This window comes from Macaca nemestrina, chromosome 11, assembly GCF_043159975.1.
Source record: "Macaca nemestrina isolate mMacNem1 chromosome 11, mMacNem.hap1, whole genome shotgun sequence".
In the NCBI taxonomy this organism is placed as follows: Eukaryota; Metazoa; Chordata; class Mammalia; order Primates; family Cercopithecidae; genus Macaca; species Macaca nemestrina.
The window spans coordinates 55,402,237-55,425,584 of NC_092135.1; the positions used below are offsets into that span (position 1 = coordinate 55,402,237).

Sequence of the window (23,348 nt, forward strand, 5' to 3'; positions counted from 1 at the left end):
TTGGTGTTACTTTCTTTCTGCCTGAAGTACATCCTTCAGAATTTCCTTTATCAAGGTGTCACTAATAGCAAACTCACTCTATTTCTGTTACTTTACAAGGGCCTCTTCCTTACCCTCCTTCTTTAAAGATATTTTTGCTGGACATAGAATTCTGTTACTAGCTATTTTCTTTCAAAACATTGCATATATAATTGCACTGTTTCTCTTTTCACTTCTTGCTATTGAGAAGACAATGTTAATTCTACCTGGGTTAACATGTAATAAATGTTCATTGATTAACATTTAATCAAATTAATTGAATTTAATTAAGACAATTCAAAGGAGCTGAATTTAATGTTAATCTATTTACTCGAATTTAATGTTAAATTGAGTTTGAATTTAATGTTAAATTCAATGTTAAATTGAACTTAATATTATATTCAATTAAACTGATGAACATTAAATTAAATTCTGCTCTAATTAACTTTTTTCCTCTGTCAACTTTTAGGACTTCCCTTTGTCTTTGGCGTTCTGTAGTTTTACTATAATGTGTTAAGCTTTGGAAGTCTTTTTATTTGTCCTATTGATATTCATTGACTTTCTTGGGGTTGGGGACCAGTGTTCTCCATGCTGGAAATGTGTGAGCTGTTATCTTTGCAGGTACCGCTTTTGCCCCATTTTCTCTCCCCTCTCTTTTGGACTCCTATGTGAAAGCATGTGTTAGCTCTTCTTTCACTTTCCTTTGTTTGTCATCCCCTCTTCCATACATCCCATTTCTATTCTCCGTGTACTGCATACAAAATTATTTCTTCTGACCTGTATTTAAGACCCCTATTTCTCTCCTCAATCATTCTTATGCTAACTGTTCTTAAACCCATCCCTAAGTTTGGTAAATGAGTTATTGTATTTTTCATTTTTAAGAGTTTTCTTCTGTGCTTCTTTAAATCTGCCAGTTCACTTTTTAATGGCTTCCTATTCTCTAAAAATATTTTCAAGTTTGCCTTTTGTTTCTTTACATTTGGAAAACAGACATAATTTTTGTCTGTTAATTCCAATATATGACGCCATCGTCGGTTTCTGGTATACGCTCTTTTCTGCTGTCCTTATTCATACTGCCTTGCATCCTTGTATGCTTGGTTGTCGGAAGTACTGAAATATGGAAGTAGGCTGGTGACATTGTCAAGCCTCTTTATTAACAAACAATAGACCCTGACTACTTCCAGATTTCTTGCCATGTGAGCCACTGAATTTCCTTATTAAGATATTATTATCTAAGTTTTGGATACTTTTATTTAAAAATGTTCTGGCTGATACAACATTTTTTTAACTTTTGCCCATCTAATAGGTGGGAAAAATGGAATCCCAGCTAATAGTGAGGTTAAACATCTTTTCGGTATTTGACCACTTAGATTTTCTCCTCTGTAAAATTTGTTTATGCCCTCTCATTTTTTGTTCATTTAGCATTTTCCCTTCCTCAGTCTCTCTCATGTACCCTCTCTCTTTCCCCAACCCATCTTGCAATTAACACATACACAGACACACACACACACATACACACACACGCCCTCTTTATCTTTTAAATAGTTATCTTTTTCCAGTCATATATACTACAAATATTTCTACATTTCCACCCAATATTTAAATTGTTTTCTGGTTTTATTTATGTTATCTTTTGTCATTCATTTTTATTTTAGTTTTCATCAAGTCAATTATATCTTTCTTCTCCTTTTATAGCAGCTGGGTTTCCTGTCTTATTTAAGAACAGCTTCCATACTATAAAGTCATAAAAAATCTTTTTTTCTAAATTTTTCTCTGACATTTAAATTGTTTTATATTTCACAATTAGATATTTAATCAAGCTGTAATTTATTTTTGTATATGGTATGACACTGTGGTACAGTCTTGTTTTCTTCCAGATGGATAGATAATTATGCCAGCATCATTTCAAAAATAAACTATCTTAGAATTTCCATTTTTGCCAAGTTACACTTTAGATGTCCACAGAAACCCTTCTTGCTACAGTACACATAAAAATGCTGAATAAAATATCAATAATTTTTTTCTATTTTATGATAAAGCTGGTGCAAAAATAAATGAATTGCTCGACAGCCAAGAATAAAGTACAAATCCAGAAAGGGGATTGAGCACTGTGGCTGCCTTGACCCTGGAGGCATCTGCCAGCTCTTGGTGGTGAAGTGCTTAGTTTACCACACTGTATCATGAGGCTGGGAAATAAAGCATGGTTCCTGAAACAGTAAAAGGTCAGATCAGCGATTCTTGCATAAATCAGACAACTAAGAATGGCACTGCCATGAAAACAAAACAAAACAACAAAACAAAAAGTTCTACAGAGAGAGATAGGGTATATGCTTGTGTGTCTCAAGTCTGACTTTGGGTAAAGCAGAAAAAAGACAAAAGAAAAAAAATCTGAGATTTCCTCACTACCAGTGCGTATCCCTTACAGGGAGGCTTAGAGTCAGAATTCACTCCATTACATTGCCCCAAAAAACCTAATCAAAACACTGAATGGTTTTGGGTTGGTAACACCCCCCGAAGCAGCTGGCAGAAGCTAATATAAATCTTCTTTGGAGGAACAAATTTTAAATACAGGCTTCAAAACTTTCCTCCAGATAAGGTTTCCCAAGACCATGAGCTCACAATAAAATAAATCATTAAAAAACACAAGGAAAGAAGTCACCAAAACAGCAGAACCAAAAACAGCAGAACCAAAAACAGCAGAACCAAACCCACAGAGACTATAGATACTGAAATCATCAAAGATTCAAAAATTAGAAAATATGAAAAAACGGTTTAAGAGACATGTTGAATAGAGACAGGAGGCCGAAATTACACGAAATCAGGAAGGAATTGTAAGAACTGAGGGGGATGGATTAGGGGCCTCACAGACAGAAACCACTGTAAGGATACACACCTACTAGGGCAAGAGGGGAGGGGAGTCATGAGCTCTAGTCAGGAGAAAAATTTTGTCACACACACAAAAAAATAAAGCAAAGTCCCCACCATAACAAATAGGATCTAAGTACAGAAGAGAGGACCAGCTGAAGCATGAGACTGAGTTACTGCACTTACATCAAGTCAGCTACCCTTAGAAATGACCCCACCATCTGGGGTGACTGATGAAAGAGTCAGAGAGGCAAGAATCCACTTGGCTTTCGGGTGAAACTGTAAAGGGAAGTCCGAGATTTTGTCCAACCTCTTCTGGTCACCTCCTGACCTTTCTTCTACTGCACATGGACATGATGCAGACTATCAAGTACTGTAGAAATATCACACTGTCTACTTTTCAGAGTACATTTCTGTATTTCCTGTTTTGTGATCACTTCGAAATTGACAAACCCCTACAGGCAGAGGGGGAGATGTCAATCACACTCACTGATGACACAGAAATGGTGGAGTTGTTGGCACTAGCTTCATCATCCAGTACTCAGCCTGAAAGTCCCCAACTTTTTCAAATAAAAAGGTTTGCATCTGGCCAGGTACAGTGGCTCATACCTCTAATCCCAGCACTTTGGGAAGCTGTAGCAGCAGATTGCTTAAGGCCATGAGTTTAAGATAAGCCTGGGCAACACTGTAGGACCACATCTCAAAAAATTTTTTTTGTTTTGAAATGAGCCAGGTGTGGTGGCATGTACCTGTAGTCCCACCTACTCAAGAGGCTAAGGTAGAAAGATCACTTGAGCCCAGGAGTTCAAGGCTGCAGTGAGTCATGGAGCAAGACACTGTCTTAAAAATTTTTTTAATTAAAAAGAAGCTTAAATTCAATTAAATGTTACATAGCATTTCTTGTGGACATTAATTAGTGGCCAGACAACACATATCTTCCCTATTATAGATAACATTTGAAAACCAATTAATGTGGCCGGGCGCGGTGGCTCAAGCCTGTAATCCCAGCACTTTGGGAGGCCGAGACGGGCGGATCACGAGGTCGGGAGATCGAGACCATCCTGGCTAACACGGTGAAACCCTGTCTCTACTAAAAAAATACAAAAAAACTAGCGGGGCGAGGTGGTGGGCGCCTGTAGTCCCAGCTACTCGGGAGGCTGAGGCAGGAGAATGGCGTGAACCCGGGAGGCGGAGCTTGCAGTGAGCTGAGATCCGGCCACTGTACTCCAGTCTGGGCGACAGAGCGAGACTCCGTCTCAAAAAAAAAAAAAAAAAAAAAAGAAAACCAATTAATGCAATCCATCATACGAACAGACTAAAGAAGAAAAATCACATGATAATCTCAATAAACTCATGAAGCTACTTTTTAAAAATGTAATATCCGGCCGGGCGCGGTGGCTCAAGCCTGTAATCCCAGCACTTTGGGAGGCCGAGACGGGCGGATCACGAGGTCGGGAGATCGAGACCATCCTGGCTAACATGGTGAAACCCCGTCTCTACTAAAAAATACAAAAAACTAGCCGGGCGAGGTGGCGGGCGCCTGTAGTCCCAGCTACTGGGGAGGCTGAGGCAGGAGAATGGCGTAAACCCGGGAGGCGGAGCTTGCAGTGAGCTGAGATCCGGCCACTGCACTCCAGCCTGGGCGGCAGAGCGAGACTCCGTCTCAAAAAAATAAATAAATAAAATAAAAAAATAAAAAATAAATAAAAATGTAATATCCATTCATGATTTTAAAGAGAAACTTTCACCAAACTAGGAATACAAGTAAATTCCCTCAATTGATAATAGGAATCTACAAAAAGCCCACAGTTAACAACATACTTAAGGGTAAAAGAATGAATGCTCTCCTCCTAGAATCAGGAAAAAGGCAAGGATCTTCACTCTCACCACTCCTATTCATCAGTATATTGGCAGTCCCATTCAGTTCAAAAACTCAAGGAAAACAAATAAAATTCTGTATCTTCTATATATCAGAACGGAAGACATAAAATGGTCTATATTCATTGATAAGATGATTATGTATGCAGAAAATGCCAAAGAATCTAGAAAAAAAAAAAGCTACTAGAACTAATATAAGTTCTTTTCCTTCCTTTCTTTTTCTTTTTCTTTCTTTCTTTCTTTTCTTTCTTTCCTTCTCTCTCTCTCTCTCTCTCTCTCTCTCTCTCTCTCTCTTTCTTTCCTTCCTTATTTTTTTTTTTACCAGTGTCTCACTCTGTCACCCAGACTGGAGTGCAGTGTGGCACGACCTCGGCTCACTGCAACCTCTGCCTCCTGGGTTCCAGCGATTCTCCCGCCTCAGCCTCCCCAGTAGCTGGGACTACAGGCATGTTCCACCACGCCTGGCTAATTTTTAATAGAGATAGAGTTTCGCCATGTTGGCCAGGCTGGTCTCACACTTCCAACCTCAAGTGATCTGCCCGCCTCAGCCTCCCAAAGTGCTGGGACTACAGGTGTGAGCCACCGCACCAAGTCTATAAGTTATTTTCACAAGCTTTCAGGAAATCATAAATAAGATAAAAGGAAAATTAATTTTATTATCATATACTAGCAGTTAACATTTAGAAATTGAGATATTTAAAATACCATTCACAATAGCATCAAAACATGCACTAGAGATAAAGTCAACAAAATATTTATAAGACCTGTTCTCTGATAACTACAAAGCCCTGCTAAGAGTAACCAGAGAACTAAATAGGTGAAGAAAAAAAAATACTAGGTTCATGGATTAAAAGTTCAATATTGTGAACATGATTATTTTCTGCAAATTAATCTATATATTCAACTCAGTTTAATCAAAATCTCAGCAGGTATTCTTGTAGAAATTGTCAAGTGGATTCTAAAATTTAGATAAAAATGCAAAGGATAATAGGCAAATTAATCTGGAAAAACAAAGTTGGAGAATTCACAAAACCTGATTTCAATACTTACTATAAAACTACAATAATCAAAACAGTTTGGTGATAGTATAAGGCATATAGAACAATTGAACAGAAGAAAGAGGCCAGAAATATACCCACATATATAAAGTAACTTTATTTTCAACCAAAGTGCAACCATTACTCAATGAGTAAAGCATAGACTTTCAATAAGTGATGCTAGAACAACTTCAAATCCATATGGAAAAAATAAAATTCCACCTTAATCTCACATAATAACACAAATTAAGTTGAAACTGAATGTAAAAATTGAAACTAATTGTAAAAACTGAAATATTAAAACTTCTGGAAGAAAACATAAAAATATATATGAATTTTGGGTAGACAAAAACTCAGGACATGAAACTAGTAAACTATCATAATTATTTAAAAAAAATAAATCAGACTTCAACAAAATTTCAGCCTTGTGCTCTGTAAAAAATAGCTTCAAGAAAACAAAATGGCAAACCACAGAATGGAAGAAAATAGTCACAATTTATCTATGTGATAAAGGACTTGTATTCAGAATATATAAAGAACTCTTCCAATTCAACCAGAAAAAGATTAAAAAAAAAAAAACCCGCCTCCCAGGTTCATGGCATTCTCCTGCCTCAGCCTTCCGAGTAGCTGGGACTACAGGCGCCCGCCACCACACCCAGCTAATTTTTTTTTTTTTTTTTTTTTTTTTTTGTATTTTTAGTAGAGACGGGGTTTCACTGTGTTAGCCAGGATGGTCTTGATCTCCTGACGTTGTGATCTGCCCGCCTTGGCCTCCCAAAGTGCTGGGATTACAGGCATGAGCCACCACACCTGGCCAAAAAAACTCAATTTTTAATAAACACTCAAATACACACTACACAGAGGAAGATACATAAATGATGACTAATATGCACATGAAAAAATAATTTAACATTATTAATTATTGGGAAATGCAAATTAAAACCACAATAAAATACCAACACAAAACCCTTGAATAACTAAAATTAAAGACTGATTATATCAAGTGTTGGCAACAATACGTACTAACTGAAACTATCACACATTTCTGTTAGAGATATAAAATATTATAAGCGGTCTGAAAACTATTTGGGAGACTATAAAGTTAAACATATACTTATCATGTGACCCTGCAGTTCCACCCGTAGGTATTTTCAAAGAGAAATAAAAGCACATATCCAAAGACTTGTACGTGAATGCTCATAACAGCTTTGCGAATAATAGCCTCCACATGGAAACAACCTGAATGCACATCAATGGACGAATGGATTTTTTAAAATTGTAATATATATGTAGAGTGGGACATTATTCAGCAATAAAAGGAGTAAACTACTGATAAACTCAGCAACATGAATGAATCTCAAAAACATTATTCTGACTGAAGAAAGCCAATTCCTCCCCCCTCAAAAAAAAGTTTCATAATGACTCCTTTCATGGGAAACTCTAGGAAAAATAAATCCAATCTACAATGATAGAAAATAGATCAGTGGTCTAGCCCTGGTGGAAGTGGGACTGAGAACATTTTGAGGTAATGGAGATGTGGTGGTGGTTACAAGGGCATATGTATGTGTCTAAACTCATCAAACTATATAGTTAAAATCTGTGCATTTTAAATGATAAAGGTTTGAGATGATGAATATACTAATTACCCAGATCTAATCACCCACTGTCCTCCCACTGTTCATCACACACATTCTCGATAAAGAAACTATTTTTTGTAAATAAATAAATAATAAAACATGGGCATTTTATTATGCCTAAATTAGGCCTTAATAAAGTTGATTTTTGAAAAATAAAGACTGGTTACTGATTAACTTAAGGGCAGAACATATAGACCTGTCAGTACTTTGGCAGAGCTTACAGTTAGGTTGGAAAGGACCTACATTCTAGCTGCATTGAGTACGTTTGATTTGCCCAATTGCATATGAGACATCTTGCCCTCTAATACCTTTTGTTGTAGTTAAAGAATATAGTCTTGAGGATCATTCACTATTGGCAAGACACATTACAAGTCACTGCCACAGCTAATGAGGAGACTCTTTTTTACCCCTAAAATCCTTTGTATTTGGCTATGGAGAAGACCATCAAACATAAGGAACCTTCACTTTAGGGTGTCTCTGGTGCACAGATAAAAACTGGGAGATAAAACGTAAGGAAACAAGTGCCCATAATAGATCCCAGATCACTACCAAAGCAAGGAAGTCTATGGAATCTGAGATAGAAAGAATAAATATGGTCTAAAATCCATGACTGCAAGTAGCATTCAGGGATGAAATATGCCAAGTATAACTTTTGAGGTTGCAATATACATGATAATGCCTTACAACAGTGTTTCCAAGGATTGGGATAAGTACTAGTGGTGGTACGTGGAATTACTTTAAGAGTTTTTCTGAGATGAACTGGGATGGCAAACAAACATGATATTAAATAACACTGAGTCATACTATGATTCCTTCTCTTATTCTCTTAGTTTTTTTGGATTTTGTAACAAAAAGTCTCATTTCCTGCTAATATGTCTTATTCTTCTGTCTTCTCTCTTTTAAAAAGGAGAAAATGCAAATACCTAACTGAAATGCAAGAGCATTTTTTGTTTGTTTACATAGTTATCTTCTATTTAGGGCAAGTTTTTACATTTGTGATAGTGATACTATATTTTATACAATAAATGTTTTTCAATTAAAAGGTGGTTAGCTTATTTTAAAAATAGGTAAAAAGTACGTGAGTGGTATACTGATATGATGACATATGAACACCTGAGCTTGGATAACATTGCCTTAAAATGTTAATTTGTAAGGAAGTATATGTATCTCTGTATAGATACATCTATATTGATAATCATTAAATTATTGTTATATTAAAAATATTAAAGAAGTTCAATAGCAGGATTATTTTCACATCGTAAACTAGTTTTAAAGTCAGAATTACATGCCCCTTAATGTCTCCCAAAGTTTCAGATCCCAGTTACTGATAAAGGGCCAGATCAAGATTTTTAGCATCTTATAAATTGGGGTAAAGCACTGTATAATTGGACGAAAGGCAGAAAAATATCTGAACAATGATGAAGGGTCAAATTCCACTCTGCCTCTATCTCTCTGAGGTGTGCTCTCACTTGAATGTGGGTAGATGGAGAAGATATGCAGAGGATGCCCCTGAAAAAAAGATTCTGTCCCCAGAAAAGTTGGCAATCTGCTATTTTTAGTTATGCTCTTTTTCTTCTCAGTATATTTCTCAATGTCTTTTACACGTGATCTCAGCCAAAAGGCCGAGAAGCGATCTCAATTTCTTTTTTAAAAATCCAAAAAAAATTTACATTTGACTTTAGGTCCATTAATCATTTCAAAAATACATCACGTGGACAAATTTCTTCAAAATTGTTACGTTGTTGTCAATGTTTTGACAATGATGTGCAATTTTTTAAAAACTCAACCTCAGTAGACTCTAGAGAATTTTACCAGCCAAAATCAAAAACAGAACTGTAAAACAGATTTTCTTATTTAAAGAAACATAAGACAGTTTGATTCCTACCATTTCTTATAGTTTTCCAAGAGTAAAATTAAATTTGGAATGAAGAAAGATAAACCCCTTACCTGTTGGAAGGTGCAGTGTTATGTTGTTGCAAAAATCTGTGAAGCAGCATTCGGTTTTGGTAACATTGTTGGAACTATGACAGAACACTTGAGCATTCAGTTCTGGAAGGGAGACACAGGATTTGATCACCTGTTCTTTTCCATTGGTTAGCATGACTGATGCCCAACATGCTCCTTCTGTTTGGCAGGTAAAGTTTGAAGAATCACACAAAAGACATACACACTTCAGTCCTGGAAAGAGTAAGGCAAAAAGATTTAAAATACAAAAGACATCATGCTACTTTACTTGATAATACCTCAGAATATAAATTCAATCTTAATGAAAATGGAAAAGGGGTTTAAATAAAAACACTTGCTAAACACATGCTAAGCTCTTACTCCCGCTCCATCATGTATTTCACTAAACATCCTGTCCAATTATCATTTACTATTGCTAATATTTTTGTGATTTATTCAGTTGCTACTATATTTAAAGCATTTTTCCCATCCATGCTCTAAATACCCCCTTATTAAGTTCAATCAGCTCATTCCTAAATCAATAGCTCCTAGGAAATGCTAGGAAACAGTATCACAGCAACCAAGAGGAGCTGTCCAGCAACACTCACAGAACATTAAAGTGGGGTTATGGCAGCTGTGTAACCAAACAATTCAGTGTGTTCTGTTCATTTGCCCTCCTTCCTTTAAACTTTTAAGCAAATGTGCTAAACGCAAAGCTAACCATAGACATTTATGTCTCTAAAAAATAGTTGTGACACTTTATATTTATTTTCTGTGATACTTTAACACAATTGTTATTGTCATAGTTCCTTTAAGACATTGGTGAGCCACTATATTTCCCCTCTTCACTAAAGAACATATATTAGAATGAATCATTTGAACAGACACCATGACCTTCAGGTAATTTTCTTTAATTCACACATCCAGTCCATAAAGTAAGGCACACCAATAATAGAATTTAGAATATCGATACCAATACAACTGTGAAAAATTACACTTTGTTAAACTAATCTGTTCACTATTTACACCTCTCCAACATTCTCCACTTATTACACACACACACACACACACACACACACAGTCACCACTAAGTCACATGTCCAAAGCAGTGCCTATTTATGTTTTGATGTAAAATATTCATCAGCATGAAGCATCTAGTGGTTGTGAGTTATTTATTCAAATTTTATTTAAATATATTGTTTCTAAATAGCATAATACTAAATAAGCTTTGTATTACTGTTTTAAAATTCTTTAAATTTCAATAGCTTTAGGAGTACAAGTTGTTTTGGGTTACATGGGTGAACTGTATAATAATGAAGTCTCAGCTTTCAGTGTACCCATCACCTGAATAGTGTACATTGTACTCAATAGATAATTTTTCATTCCTAACCTCCCTCCCACCCTCTCCCACCTCCTGAGTCTCCAATATCCTTTACATCTCCCTGTTTGCCTTTGCATACTCATAGCTTAGCTCCCTCTTATTAGTGAGGACATACAGTATTTTGTTTTCTGCTTTTGAGTTACTTCACTTAGGATAATGGCCTCCATTTCCATCAAAAGTCGCTGCAAAAGACATTATTTCATTCTTTTTTATGGCTGAGTTGTAGTCTATGGTATATACACACACACACACAAACATACACACCATATATATACGTGTGTATATATATACGTGTGTGTATATATACGTGTGTGCATATATATATACATGTGTGCATATATATATATGCACATACACATACACACATGTTTTTATTCATTTATCGGTTGATGGGCACTTATGTTGATGCTGTATCTTTGCAATGTGAACTGTGCTGACATAAACATACATGTGCAGGTATCTTTTTGATAACCCAATAGTGGGATTGCTAGATCAAATGGCAGTTCCATTTTTAGTTCTTTGAGAACTCTCCATACTGTTTTCCATAGACATTGTAATAATTTAAATTCCCATCAGCAGGGTATAAGCATTTGCTTTTCACCATATCCACACCAACATCTATTGTTTTTTGACTTTTTAATGGTGACCATTCTGGCTGGGGTAAGCTGATATCTCACTGTTATTTTAATTTGCATTTCCCTGGTGATTAGCGGTGTTGAACATTTTTTCATATATTTGTTAGCCATTTGTATGTCTTCTTTTGAGAAGTGTTTGTTCATGTCATTTGCCCACTTTTTAATGGGATTATTTGCTTTTTTCTTGCTGATTCTCTTGAGTTCCTTGTAGATTCTGGATACATCCTTTTTTGGATGTATACTTTGCAAATATTTTCTGCCATTCTATAGGTTATCTGTTTATTCTATTATTTCTTTGTGCAGAGATATAGATGACACAAACATATGGAAAAACATCCATGCTCATAGATTGGAAGAATCAATATTGTGAAAATGACCATGCTGCCCAAAGCATTCTACAGATTCAGTGCAATTCCTATCAAAATACATCATTTTTCACAGAATTAGAAAAAAAATCCTAAAATTTTTATGGAATCAAAAAAGAGCCTGAATAGCCAAAGTAATCCTAAGCAAAAAGCACAAATCTGGAAGCATCACATTACCCAACTTCCAATTATTCTATAAATACAGGGCTACAGTAACCAAAATGGCATGGTACTGGTATAAAAGTAGACACATAGACCAATGAAACAGATTAGAGAATCCAGAAATAAAGCTACATACTTACAACCAACTGATCTCCGACAAAGCACACAAAAACACACACTGGGGTAAGGATACTCTATTCAATAAATGGTGCTTGGAAAAGTGGATAGTTATGCGTAGAAGAAACTGGATCCTCCTCTCACATTATACAAAAATTAACTCAAGATGAATTAAAGACTTAACTCTAAGCCCTAAAACAAGAAAAATTCTAGAAGAAAACCTACAAAGACAAACTATTCTCAACATTCCCTAGGTAAAACATTTATGACTAAGACCCCAAAAGCAAATGCAACAAAAACAAAAATAAATAAATATATTATTAATGTTACGAACTTTTCGTTAAATCACAACTGTCCTCCCATAATTATCTAAATGTGCAAATTTTTACCATATAATCATTGTCAGTAAAACTAAAGTTTTAAATTGCTAATCGTTCAAATGGAAGTTGATTTTACACTTGTAAAATATTTGATACATAAATGACAACTTTTACTTAACTTCAAATACAGATATGGGAGCAAAAATGGGTACTATTCCTATATAACTGAATATTTAACAAAGAACAAATTCTATATCAATCATATAGAAATTATTCTCTTCTATCAATAATTTTTCTTAACTGATGAAGCATCATTTCTAAAAACATTTTTAATACTGGTATCCTAAGGGAAATACAATCTTAAAATAAAATACTGTTTTGTTATCAACACTGAACCAAGCATAACAGCTCACTTTCCTATTTATTCCAGTGGTGATCAACATTAATAAATATACTTTGTCATCAATATCTATGTGATACAGAAGAGCCATATATTCTAACTTGATGGGGATTCTATAGAGCTATATAGATAAAATCTAGTGCTTTAGAACATGTTTCAAGGCACTTTCCTTGCAAAAAGAGAACTCATGGGCAACCATTCATCTAGGTTTCTACTGACAATGAAATCTTTCTAGCATTCTCCAGTTCCAATCTTAGAAATTTGATTATACTGGCTTTGCAATCTTAGGCATTACTTTGTCTCCTGTACCTCCATTTTCTTATATGAAAGGCAGGACTAATAATAATATATCTCCTCATAACGTTGTTGTGGAGCATAAATTAGTTAACCTGTGTAAAGCCCTTAGACAAATCTCTGGCACATAGGAAATACTATATAAAGACTTAGGGACTCTCTCTCCTACTACTGAAGGAGGTAAAGCCAGTTGCCTTATGCAAACAAGCAAAACAATCAAAATACATTTGTAACCCATAAAGGAATAGCCAAATGAACTAGGGTGCAGAGACCATTTAAAAGCCATAATAAAGAAATGCATCTCTCTCTGCTCTGTCAAGAGTGATTTGACTGCTCTCCTTCTTTTAATGAGCCAGACTAGATTCTAGATGGTCACACAGCAGGTAGTATCTGGTGACGGTCCAGCCAAAGAATTCAGGAAAAGACAAAAGTTCCAGCCCTCACTCTGTCACTAACTTGCTGATTGACTTTGGAGAAGACATTTAACCTTACAGAGTCTCAATGTTGTTCTCTGAAAATAGAAAATGAATAGCATAGGGAAAGTGGGTCTAAAAATCTTAAACTCTTATATAACACCAATATTTTATGACCGTACTTATTTACACCTTATGGAAATCTACAATTACAAAATAGGAAAACTCATTTAATGTTAACTCAATTGCTGAACTATGGTTATTCTTCACTTTCATATTTTAAGGGGCTAAAGGTAGGAAAAAGAGTAACTCTTCCAACACACAATCTCAAACCATTTGTCACTAGACATTTCATCAGAATCTCCTTGGACACTCTATTTCCAAGAGAAGCTTAGCAACTGACACAACCAACTAAAGAACATGAATCTGCTGAGTGAAGACAAACATAAAGCACTCAACAATTAAATATATGTTAGTTTCACATGCATTCATCATCTCATATAATCCCACTGCAACTGTGGGAGTTAGTTGTCACTATCTCCATTTCATATATAACAAAATGAGGCTGAAAAAGATAAAGTGACTGACTTATGTAACAGTCTCTGGACTAGTCAAGCAAAGGTACCATTTTTAATGGCACCTTACTCATGAAAGGTGCCATAAAAAAAAATGGGTATGTGAACAATTCTCCCACCCCACAAATTTCTAGCAATTGTGAAAAAAATAGAATTCTAATACAGCAGAAAGAAGCTGTTAATGAATTAATAACTGAAAACTAGGATTCTGATCGGTATTATCCTAATAGCCTTTAAAACACAGTTGGTGTTTTTGAAACGAATTCTACCTACCTATTTTCTGAGGGGACATGCAGTCAAATAAAATTCAGTATCATGTGCCTTGCATCTAAAATAAATAATCTCACCTTACAGCTTTATCTAAATTCTGTATTAAGTAAGGCTCTGAGTACATAATCTGATACTTTCTTTTTGAAGCACTACTGGCTCCTTATAAAAATGATTACATAATAGTTCTTAGCAAGGAATTATGCAGATATTCACTAAATGTTTAACAAGCTATAAAAATTTACTTTGGTTAAAAGTAAAAGGTACAAATCATAATAATAATATATACCTAGGTGATATAGTTAAGACACAAAGTGACACCTTACTTCAAATCTTGCATGATGAAAAACACTGGCAAAATTGAGGATTTGTTAATGATAATGGCTTCAAACATCTGCTAAATGTTCCCATTTATTCCAGTTCAGCTGGCAGTACGATAGGACTGACAGCGAACAAACAGCAAACTAAATAGGACCTAAGATGAGATGAATAAGTAACATACAACATACTCAGACTCTCATATTTCATTTCGCACCAGTCCACTATATCACTGCATTTGACATATAATTCAACTATATTTATATTAACCATCCTCAACATAGAACCTTTGTGCTGCCAATTACAATATAAGTTGCCATTAGTGATTAGACATGATTTCATATTTTGTCTTTTTCAAAAAAAACTGATGTTCATTGAGTTAATTATACTACAATATTCTGTGACAGAACAAATCTGGTTGTTAGCAGGCAGTAGTCTTGTCTCATGTTTATTTTATACTTTCCCATTACAATGTACTTGAGTCCTATGGAAAGGGGCAGCAAATGAGGTTGAAGAAGGAAAACAATTACCCATAATAAGGAGGTTTATTAGATTTTTCACCACAAGGAAGATTGTACTTTGCTTTTGTCTCCTCCTACCCCTTTAATTATCCCCTTTTATCCACTCTGCCAATTCGTCTCTAAAAGGCAAGACATCTGTTACCCACAAGACATCTGTTACCCACATCAACTAAAGGATGTGCACATTCCTAACCAACCAGAAAATAAATATTCATCCATATTTACATGTGATGGCTAGCACACCCTGGTGTCCAGAAATATAAAAACCATCTGACTACAAAAAAGAACCAAATTCGTTGATCTGCATTTATGTGCTATTCTTATTAGAAAGCCAAATATTTATTTGGCAAATATTAGGTGCTTTGAATTAGACAGTATTTTCAACATGTTGGTTACATATTACTATGTTCCCTATGTTTGGGGTCTATATGCTAAAATTAACCAGTGCTTAACATAAACATCTGACATAAACTCTTTCTTCTTTTCCAGACATCAGTTTATTCAGTTTCTCTAGTTTTAGACCAGGCTATGAAACGCAAAATATTTTTTTTTAATTCAGAAAACCGTCTCGGATTTGACCTGCTGAATATGTAATCTTTTCATCATTTGCAGGCTTCTGAGTTAACAAAGGGAACAATTCAAGCTTTTCAGTGTGCTGAATATGAAAAGTACAGCAGCAGGAAAGAAGCCAGGAAAACTAGCACTAGTAAATCTGAAGGAAAGCCAGACAGGGTCAAAGAAAATCAGGCAAAGATCTAGCTTCCTTTTCTATTCCTTGTCAAAATTTTATTTTCTTGCCATGTGGTCATTTCAAAGCATTCGCCTTTCTTAATGGTAAGGAAAAATAGAACAAAGAATGAAAATAGCATTAATAAAATATGGTCAATATAAATGTAAACTTTTAGGTCAAATGAGCTTTCAATAAAGATTCAGCTGGTAGAAATACTCCTTCTCAGGCTGCAACCAAAAATTTCAGAACTCCACAAATAAGGGAAGACACCCATCACAAAGAAAAACTTTGCACAAAGTAGCAATTACGTTCCCCATTAAAGAAGGTTCAGAGCTGAGAAGGAATGAAACCAGCAGGGATTCTGTCCAGGAGAACTGCTTAAACTTTCAGCTGTACTGCTCAATTTAGTTAGAGTTCAGCACATTGTAAATTATTCGTACTAACCATTTGGAATTTTCTCAGTCCAAAGGCAACATTGATTGAAACTCGAGGTTTTAGCTCACCTGACCACCAGCCACCTGAGACTTTAGACAAGTTCCCCAATCTCTCCAGATCTTATCTTCCTCACCTGTAAAATGAGGAGGTCAAGAAGCAGGCTAGAAGACTTCTAAAGACCCCTCCAGTTCTCTAGTCCTCTGCTACTCTGAACTTGTGTCACAGTTCTCAATATAAGTGACTTAAGGATTACCTATGATAGATGAAAAGAGAGAGCTGGGGTTAGGGATGTGAACAGGATTGGTCTGTGCCCCCAAATTCACACGCTGCTGTTTCAGAGGGTGAGAGAATTCTACTGGTTTCTAAATCAGCAAAACTTCTCCAATTAATGTTAAAGATTGTTTATCTTGTACTATATGTACTACACGAGAATTGAATGTTCTTTCCAATATCAGCATGAAATTTGGGGGCGATGGGGGGAATGTGATGGAGGCCTGAAAATGTTCATAGCCTCTCTGAGTTATGTGAGACATCTAGAGACTGTTGCTGAGTCCCTCAATCTTAGTATCCACAGGATCACAGAAACGGTATGCAAGACCAAAAGCAACTCAAAAGAGCACCACACTTCAGCAATCTGAATACTCTACATTCTACTAAGTAGATATGAAAACGTTTCCCAAAAATATTTCAATGGCTGACAGCAATTAGAGCTTAAAACTGACTAGAATGATGTTATTTATTTACTTATTGCCTCAAAACTTTGAATACATATGGAAAGGACACGTATGATGGCACAATGTCACAAAGCTTTTACTGCAATTTTAAAACTTAACGGGAAAATTTCTATTTAGCATTTTTGCTTATCAGCTTGGTGATTAACTGAAAGTTTCACCTTTCAAAGAAGGCTTTTTCCAGAAATACCATTAATAACCTTTGCTGCTAAGCTCCTCCAGTGTGGGACAATTAGTAATCAACCATAAAGGGATACAATATAATCAAAATGGTTCGTGACAAAATTATTTGTGTGGATTCTCTTAAAACATCCCTTTGAAGGGATGAAAATGCAGGATTCTTAGATAGGAAGATGGCAGCCTTCTCCTTCCTGCCTTTGAAAGTCAAGGCATGAGTGCGCAACAGGCTAGCAGGGGTGGCAGTTGGTGATAACTGCTCTTGGGTATATAGCAGTGTTTCCACGGCTTAATCTTTGTTTCCTTAAGGAGGATACAGCCTATCTGGAGTCCTCTGGCCCAGTTTAGACTTTGCAGCCATGTAGGGGAAAAAACAGACCCTATTTGAAGGGTCAAAGAAAAGAGTATTCCCAATCACAGGACACGTTTCCTCTGCCACTCCTCACATACAATTCTTGCTTGGTTTGAAAGGTTATTTTCTTACCCTGGCAGCCTAAATGGTTCCTCATCAAACTGTTCCCCAGTAGTTGGGGTTTCTTAATCTACTGTCTTCTGCTTTGGAGAATATTGGTGTTTAATGGATTCCAATTACATTTAGAATAAAGCAAAATCCACAATCATTATCATGACCTGATAGGCTAATAGTCTGGGTTCATCCCACTCATCCAACCTCATCTCTCATAACTCAGCCTTCCGGAGCACTTGTCTCCTTTTCGCAGCTGTGATATAACAAGTTTCCCACCTCATGGCCTTTACTCATCTTGTTCCCTTTACCTGTAGTGCTCTCCCCTTTTCTTCTCATTCTCCAGGTCTTAGCTCAAATGTCACCACCTCAGAGAAATCTTCAGTGACTACCCTTGCTCAAGGATCTGCTCCCCATCCTTCCTGCTACGTATCACAATCTATAATTCGCTTTTTTAAATTGTATTAGCCCCACTAGAATGAAAATTTCATGAGGGCAGGGCCTTTCTCCTGTTTTATCTACTATCACTTCCCCAACATTTAGAATAGGGTCTGGCAGTGTGGTAAAATTCAATAAAGATGTATTGAATTACAAATTGTAGAAAACTGCAAAGTACAGAAGAAATTTTTGTCCATGCTATTTATCTCTTGGATGAATTTTAAAGTTCATTCTCAGTTTGAAAGAGGTTTTTATAAAGATAGAATAGAATAGAATAGAATAGAAATATAGAATAGATATAGAAATCCTTTGTCATATGTGTTACATATAGCTTTTCCCACTTTCATATTTATTTGCTTTTTCCCTAACACATTACCTTCATTATTTGGGGGGTAGGGGGCGGAAAGATACTTACCCCTTGTCAAAAAGAAGTCAGGTAATACACATAAAGAAGGAAGTAAAATAAAATACATCACCCTTAATCCCAAATCCCCCAAACCACTACTGTATACAACCTCTCCAAATATTACTTTGTGGAGTTTCACACTAGATATGCATAGTGATGTTCTCATTAAAATCCTAATAACATGATAGACATAAACTGTGTCTATCAATATTTTACTCTGCAATTTATTTTGCTTTAAAGCTTAGAAAATCTCCCATCCAGATATTTTCTAGTCAATATTTTCTTCCAGTTTCTGATCTGTTTCTTAGACACTTAAATATATATGCAATTTTGACATGGATCATCCAAATCATAGATAATATACAAATCTCCTTGACAGTAGTAAGTGAATTACTTTATGGCAAGTCTTTAGATAAATTTTTAAAATCATTTTTTAAAGAGTACTTTACTATATGCCAAACTCTTTGGCAAAGAGTCAAGGCAGGGAGGGAGGGAGAGAGGAGAGAGAAAAGGTATGTACTAAAGCAACTTGACCGTGTAGGTTAAAGGATGTTAGGACAGTGTGGTAAACTGAGCCAGGGACACATGTAGGAGCTGTGAGCTGCGTTGGGACACAGAAGTGAAGCACTACTGAATCCGGCTGGTGCTGAGGGTAAGAGATGGGGGCAGGGGCGGGAAGGTTTCTTGGAGGTGAATCTTGAGAAGCATACCTGTTCACCCTTCCTGCCGTTTGGAGGACGAGTCCCAGCCCATCCTCTCAGTAGTCCTCCAAGACGGTCCAGAGAGCACCCACCAGCCTGAGGAAACCGCGGCAGTCCTCCCCCACCAGGCAGTGTGGAAATACCTCCTGCTGCGAGGCGGCACCGCATGGACACTAACTGCCCCCACTTTGTCAACGGGTTTGGTAACACTCACTGCCCCAATGGAACTCCATTCCCGGTCCCCAGGCCGCTCCCCACCCCAACAATGACCTTGGCACCCCGACCCACCCCCGTGGAGCTCCCCTTGCCTGGACCTGCAGGTTGGAGCTCGGAGCCCTACCCCAGAGCAGCGGTCAGCGGCTTCCGCCTCCCCTTCGTCTGATGAATTTGCGAACGGGCACCCTGGGGTCGCCGGGACGCCCTAGCTGTCCGCTGGACCTTGGTGCAGTGAATTCGGCCCCAACGACAGCTCCCGCGGGGCTCAGCCACCTGCCCGAGGGCAGCGCAACGTCCTCCGACGGCTTCCCGGCGCACCAGGGTACCATCTAGTGGCAGCAGAGGCAGGACGCAGGCTATTTTTTACAGAATGACCTCCACTCAGGATTAGCATTTCTCAAGCATTTTTAAAACCTGTGTGTCTTTAAAATAACCATAAAATGTCACACTCTCAATTTTGTTATTTGAAATTTTAAAATAAAATGCCTTGTCTAGAAGCAAATCAATGCGGTGATGATTTGATGACGCTTTTTCATTTGGAAATAGTGGCCCTCCACTCTCCAGCACCCTTGATGATCACCATTTTAGCCTGGGAGGACTTGCTAGACCAATATTTATTGAGAGAAATCTCTTGTTTGAACCAAAAGATTCCACCTATCCAAATACTGCCAGTGAAGTCTTTCCAAATTGTAAGAAGAAATGAGAAACTGATAAGCCCTTAATGTGTATTATAATTTGCATATTCTTGGGAGGCCGAGACGGGCGGATCACGAGGTCAGGGGATCGAGACCATCCTGGCTAACACGGTGAAACACTGTCTAAAAATACAAACCCTACTAAAAATACAAAAAATTAGCCGGGCATGGCGGCGGGCGCCTGTAGTCCCAGCTACTCGGGAGGCTGAGGCAGGAGAATGGCGTGAACCCGGTAGGCGGAGCTTGCAGTGAGCCGAGATTGCGCCACTGAACTTCAGCCTGGGCGACAGAGCGAGACTCTGTCTCAAAATAATAATAATAATTATTATTATTATTTTATAATTATTTGCATATTCACGTAAGTCCTGTTGGTCTTATAGCTGTTATATTTACGCTCACATAAAATCATACCTGATAATGGTGGTTACCAGATTTGGAAATTACACTGACCAGTAAAATTTCAAAAATAATTTGGGGACCCAACCAAGGGTTACATCAAATTTTTGTGTTGTCAAGGAAGAACATTGAAAAAAAAAAATCGGTGGCTCATGCCTGTAATCCCAGCACTTTGGGAGGCCGAAGCGGGCAGATCATGAGGTCAGGAGATCCAGACCATCCTGGCTAACATGGTGAAACCCCATCTCTACTAAAAATACAAAAAATTAGCCGGGCATGGTGGCGGGCGCCTGTAGTCCCAGCTACTCGGGAGGCTGAGGCAGGAGAATGGCGTGAACCCAAGAGGCAGAGCTTGCAGTGAGCCAATACTGCACCACTGCACTCCAGCCTGGGCAACAGAGCGAGACTCCATCTAAAAAAAAAAAAAAAAGCATCCTCTATTACCATCATTTCAAAAAAGAAGTCAATTCACATGATTTAATCATTTCACACTGTATACATATCAAAACATTATACCTCACAAATATATACAATTATGATTTGTTAATTAAAATATTTATTAAAAGAAAACAATAAAATAGCTCACATTAAAAAAAGAAAAAAGAGCATTATAATACCAATTAAGAAAGTAAAGACATAAATCCCAGAATTAAGGTCTGACTTTACCAAACTCAAGGATATCTTTTTAAAAATTTCAAATGTGGATAAATATAATTGCATTTTATAATGTTACATTTCTTTTATTTCTTTTAATGGTCTTTTTCTTTTTTTTTTTTTTTTTTTTTTTTTTTTTTTTTTTTTTAATGAAGTCTCACTCTGTCGCCCATACTGGAGTACAGTGGCACAACCTCGCCTCACTGCAACCTCCACCTCCTGGTTTCAAGTGATTCTCCTGCCTCAGCCTTCCGAGTAGCTGGGATTACAGGCGCTCACCACCAAGCTCGGCTAATTTTGTATTTTTAGTAGAGGTAGGGTTTCCACCATGTTGGCCAGGTCTCGAACTCCTGACCTCAAATGATCCATCAATCTCGGCCTCCCAAAGTGCTGGGACTGCAGGCGTGAGTCACCCGCCCAGCTTTAACAGCCTTTTTCTAATAAAAATTATTAATCTAGGGGTTGACTGCATCAGAAAGTGGAGCTGAGTGTCCAACCTGTTATTATTCCAACCTATTGTGTTCACAATGAATGGCCATACTCCACATGGAAATGCTGTCTCAAGTGGAAGGGGCAATTTTCCGTAGTGCTAATTTTACTCAATATGGAATATTCTGGAAACTGAAAAAAGCTGAATAGTCCGGGCACAGTGGCTCACGCCTGTAATCCCAGCACTTTGGGAGGCCAAGGCAGGCGGATCATGAGATCAGGAGACTGAGACCATCCTGGCTAACACAGTGAAACCCGGTCTCTACTAAAAATACAAAAAATTAGCTGGGCGTGGTGGTGGGCGCCTGTAGTTCCGGCTACTCGGGAGGCTAAGGCAGGAGAAGGGCGTGAACCCGAGAGGCGAAGCTTGCAGTGAGCCGAGATGGCGCCAATGCACTCCAGCCTGAGTTCAAAAACAAACACAAAAAAGCTGAATAATAATAGCCACCCACTCCAAGCAACAGAGAAAGCTAATAATGGCCGACCAGGTGTCTAGCTAACAAGGCACATCTCTGCCCAGGGAACAGAGCTGCTGAGCTTTCCTGGCTCAACAAACTCACTCTAGATAGATGTTCACCTACCAGAAATTCACTTGGCAATGCCTCCATCAGTACTGGAGCACAAATCTTAACAGTGTTTTTGATCAGCCTGCACACGTTGGTCTATTTTACAGAACTTGGAAGATAGTATGCATTTTCTAAATTAGTACAGTCTTGTGTTCAATATATTGCTTGTCAAGTCTATGATTTACTTGATGATTAACTCCTGATCAAGAATACACCATACACTTTTAACACTGTTTCTACAGGAAATGATTACCAATTATAATCAACTCCTGAAGGATACTATTTCCAGCAATATCTTGCAGTGGTAAGCAGGGATTGCTACTCTGTAGCATGGAGAAGTGAACCTGTGTAAAGAAAAAACACCACAGGATCCCTAATCCAGTCCAGGGCATTTAGGGAACAAGTTAGGAGACTTGGGGTTCTAATCCTAGTTCTAGTAATATGGCCTCTGGGTCTTATGTGTTCAACTGATCTGTTTAAGAAAGAATTCAATTAAATGATCTCTAATGTGCCTTTCAGTTGTAACATTCTATAACCCTAAAAGCAGAAGGCATCAATGGCCACCATCCAGTATCAGAAAGAGCAACAGGAGTGACAGCATACCCAGAAAACCAAGTTGTTGCCCTAGAATCACAGTTAGGGAAGAAAACTGTTCAGAAGAATAATGTATTCTGATAAAGACTGACATGAATAATCAGAGTTCATATTTTGAAGGTCTGTTCAGTCAGTGAGATCTAGTTTTGTGTTTTCAAACTCTATTAAAGTAGAGAACATAGAAACCAAATGAGAGAAGAGCAGAGTTCAGTGATGAAAGGAGTATATGGCATAATAAATCTATTTGGGAAATATGCCATGAAATGCAAAAAAACAATTAACCACAAAAAATATTAAGTTCCAAACTAAAAGCTAAGAAAGCTCTGACTTGTTAAGCAGAGGCAATTAAAAGTAACTAGTAAGTAATCAACAATTACTAGTCATATATGCAGTTACAGGATTGAAGAGATACAAAAACAGAACTGTCTGTCTCAAGTTTAGAATGAAAGTAGCAAAGAAAATTGAAAAGGTAAAGTCCTCAAGGGTTCTCAGGGGCTCACTCGTCAGAAA

At 37.2% G+C, this 23,348-nt stretch overlaps 1 protein-coding gene across 8 annotated transcripts in view; it reads right to left on the minus strand.

Moving 5' to 3' along the window:
- The window catches only part of LOC105493212 (activin A receptor type 1C), a 95,253-nt gene that overhangs the window by 36,919 nt on the left and 34,986 nt on the right, over positions 1–23,348 (minus strand). For 4 of the 8 annotated variants that reach the window (XM_011760737.3, XM_011760734.3, XM_024796406.2 and 1 more), the window contains exon 2: positions 9,383–9,613. In XM_011760737.3, the coding sequence (XP_011759039.1) occupies positions 9,383–9,613 (231 nt within the window). The other 4 variants (XM_011760735.3, XM_071072798.1, XM_071072799.1 and 1 more) reach the window with 4 other exon arrangements.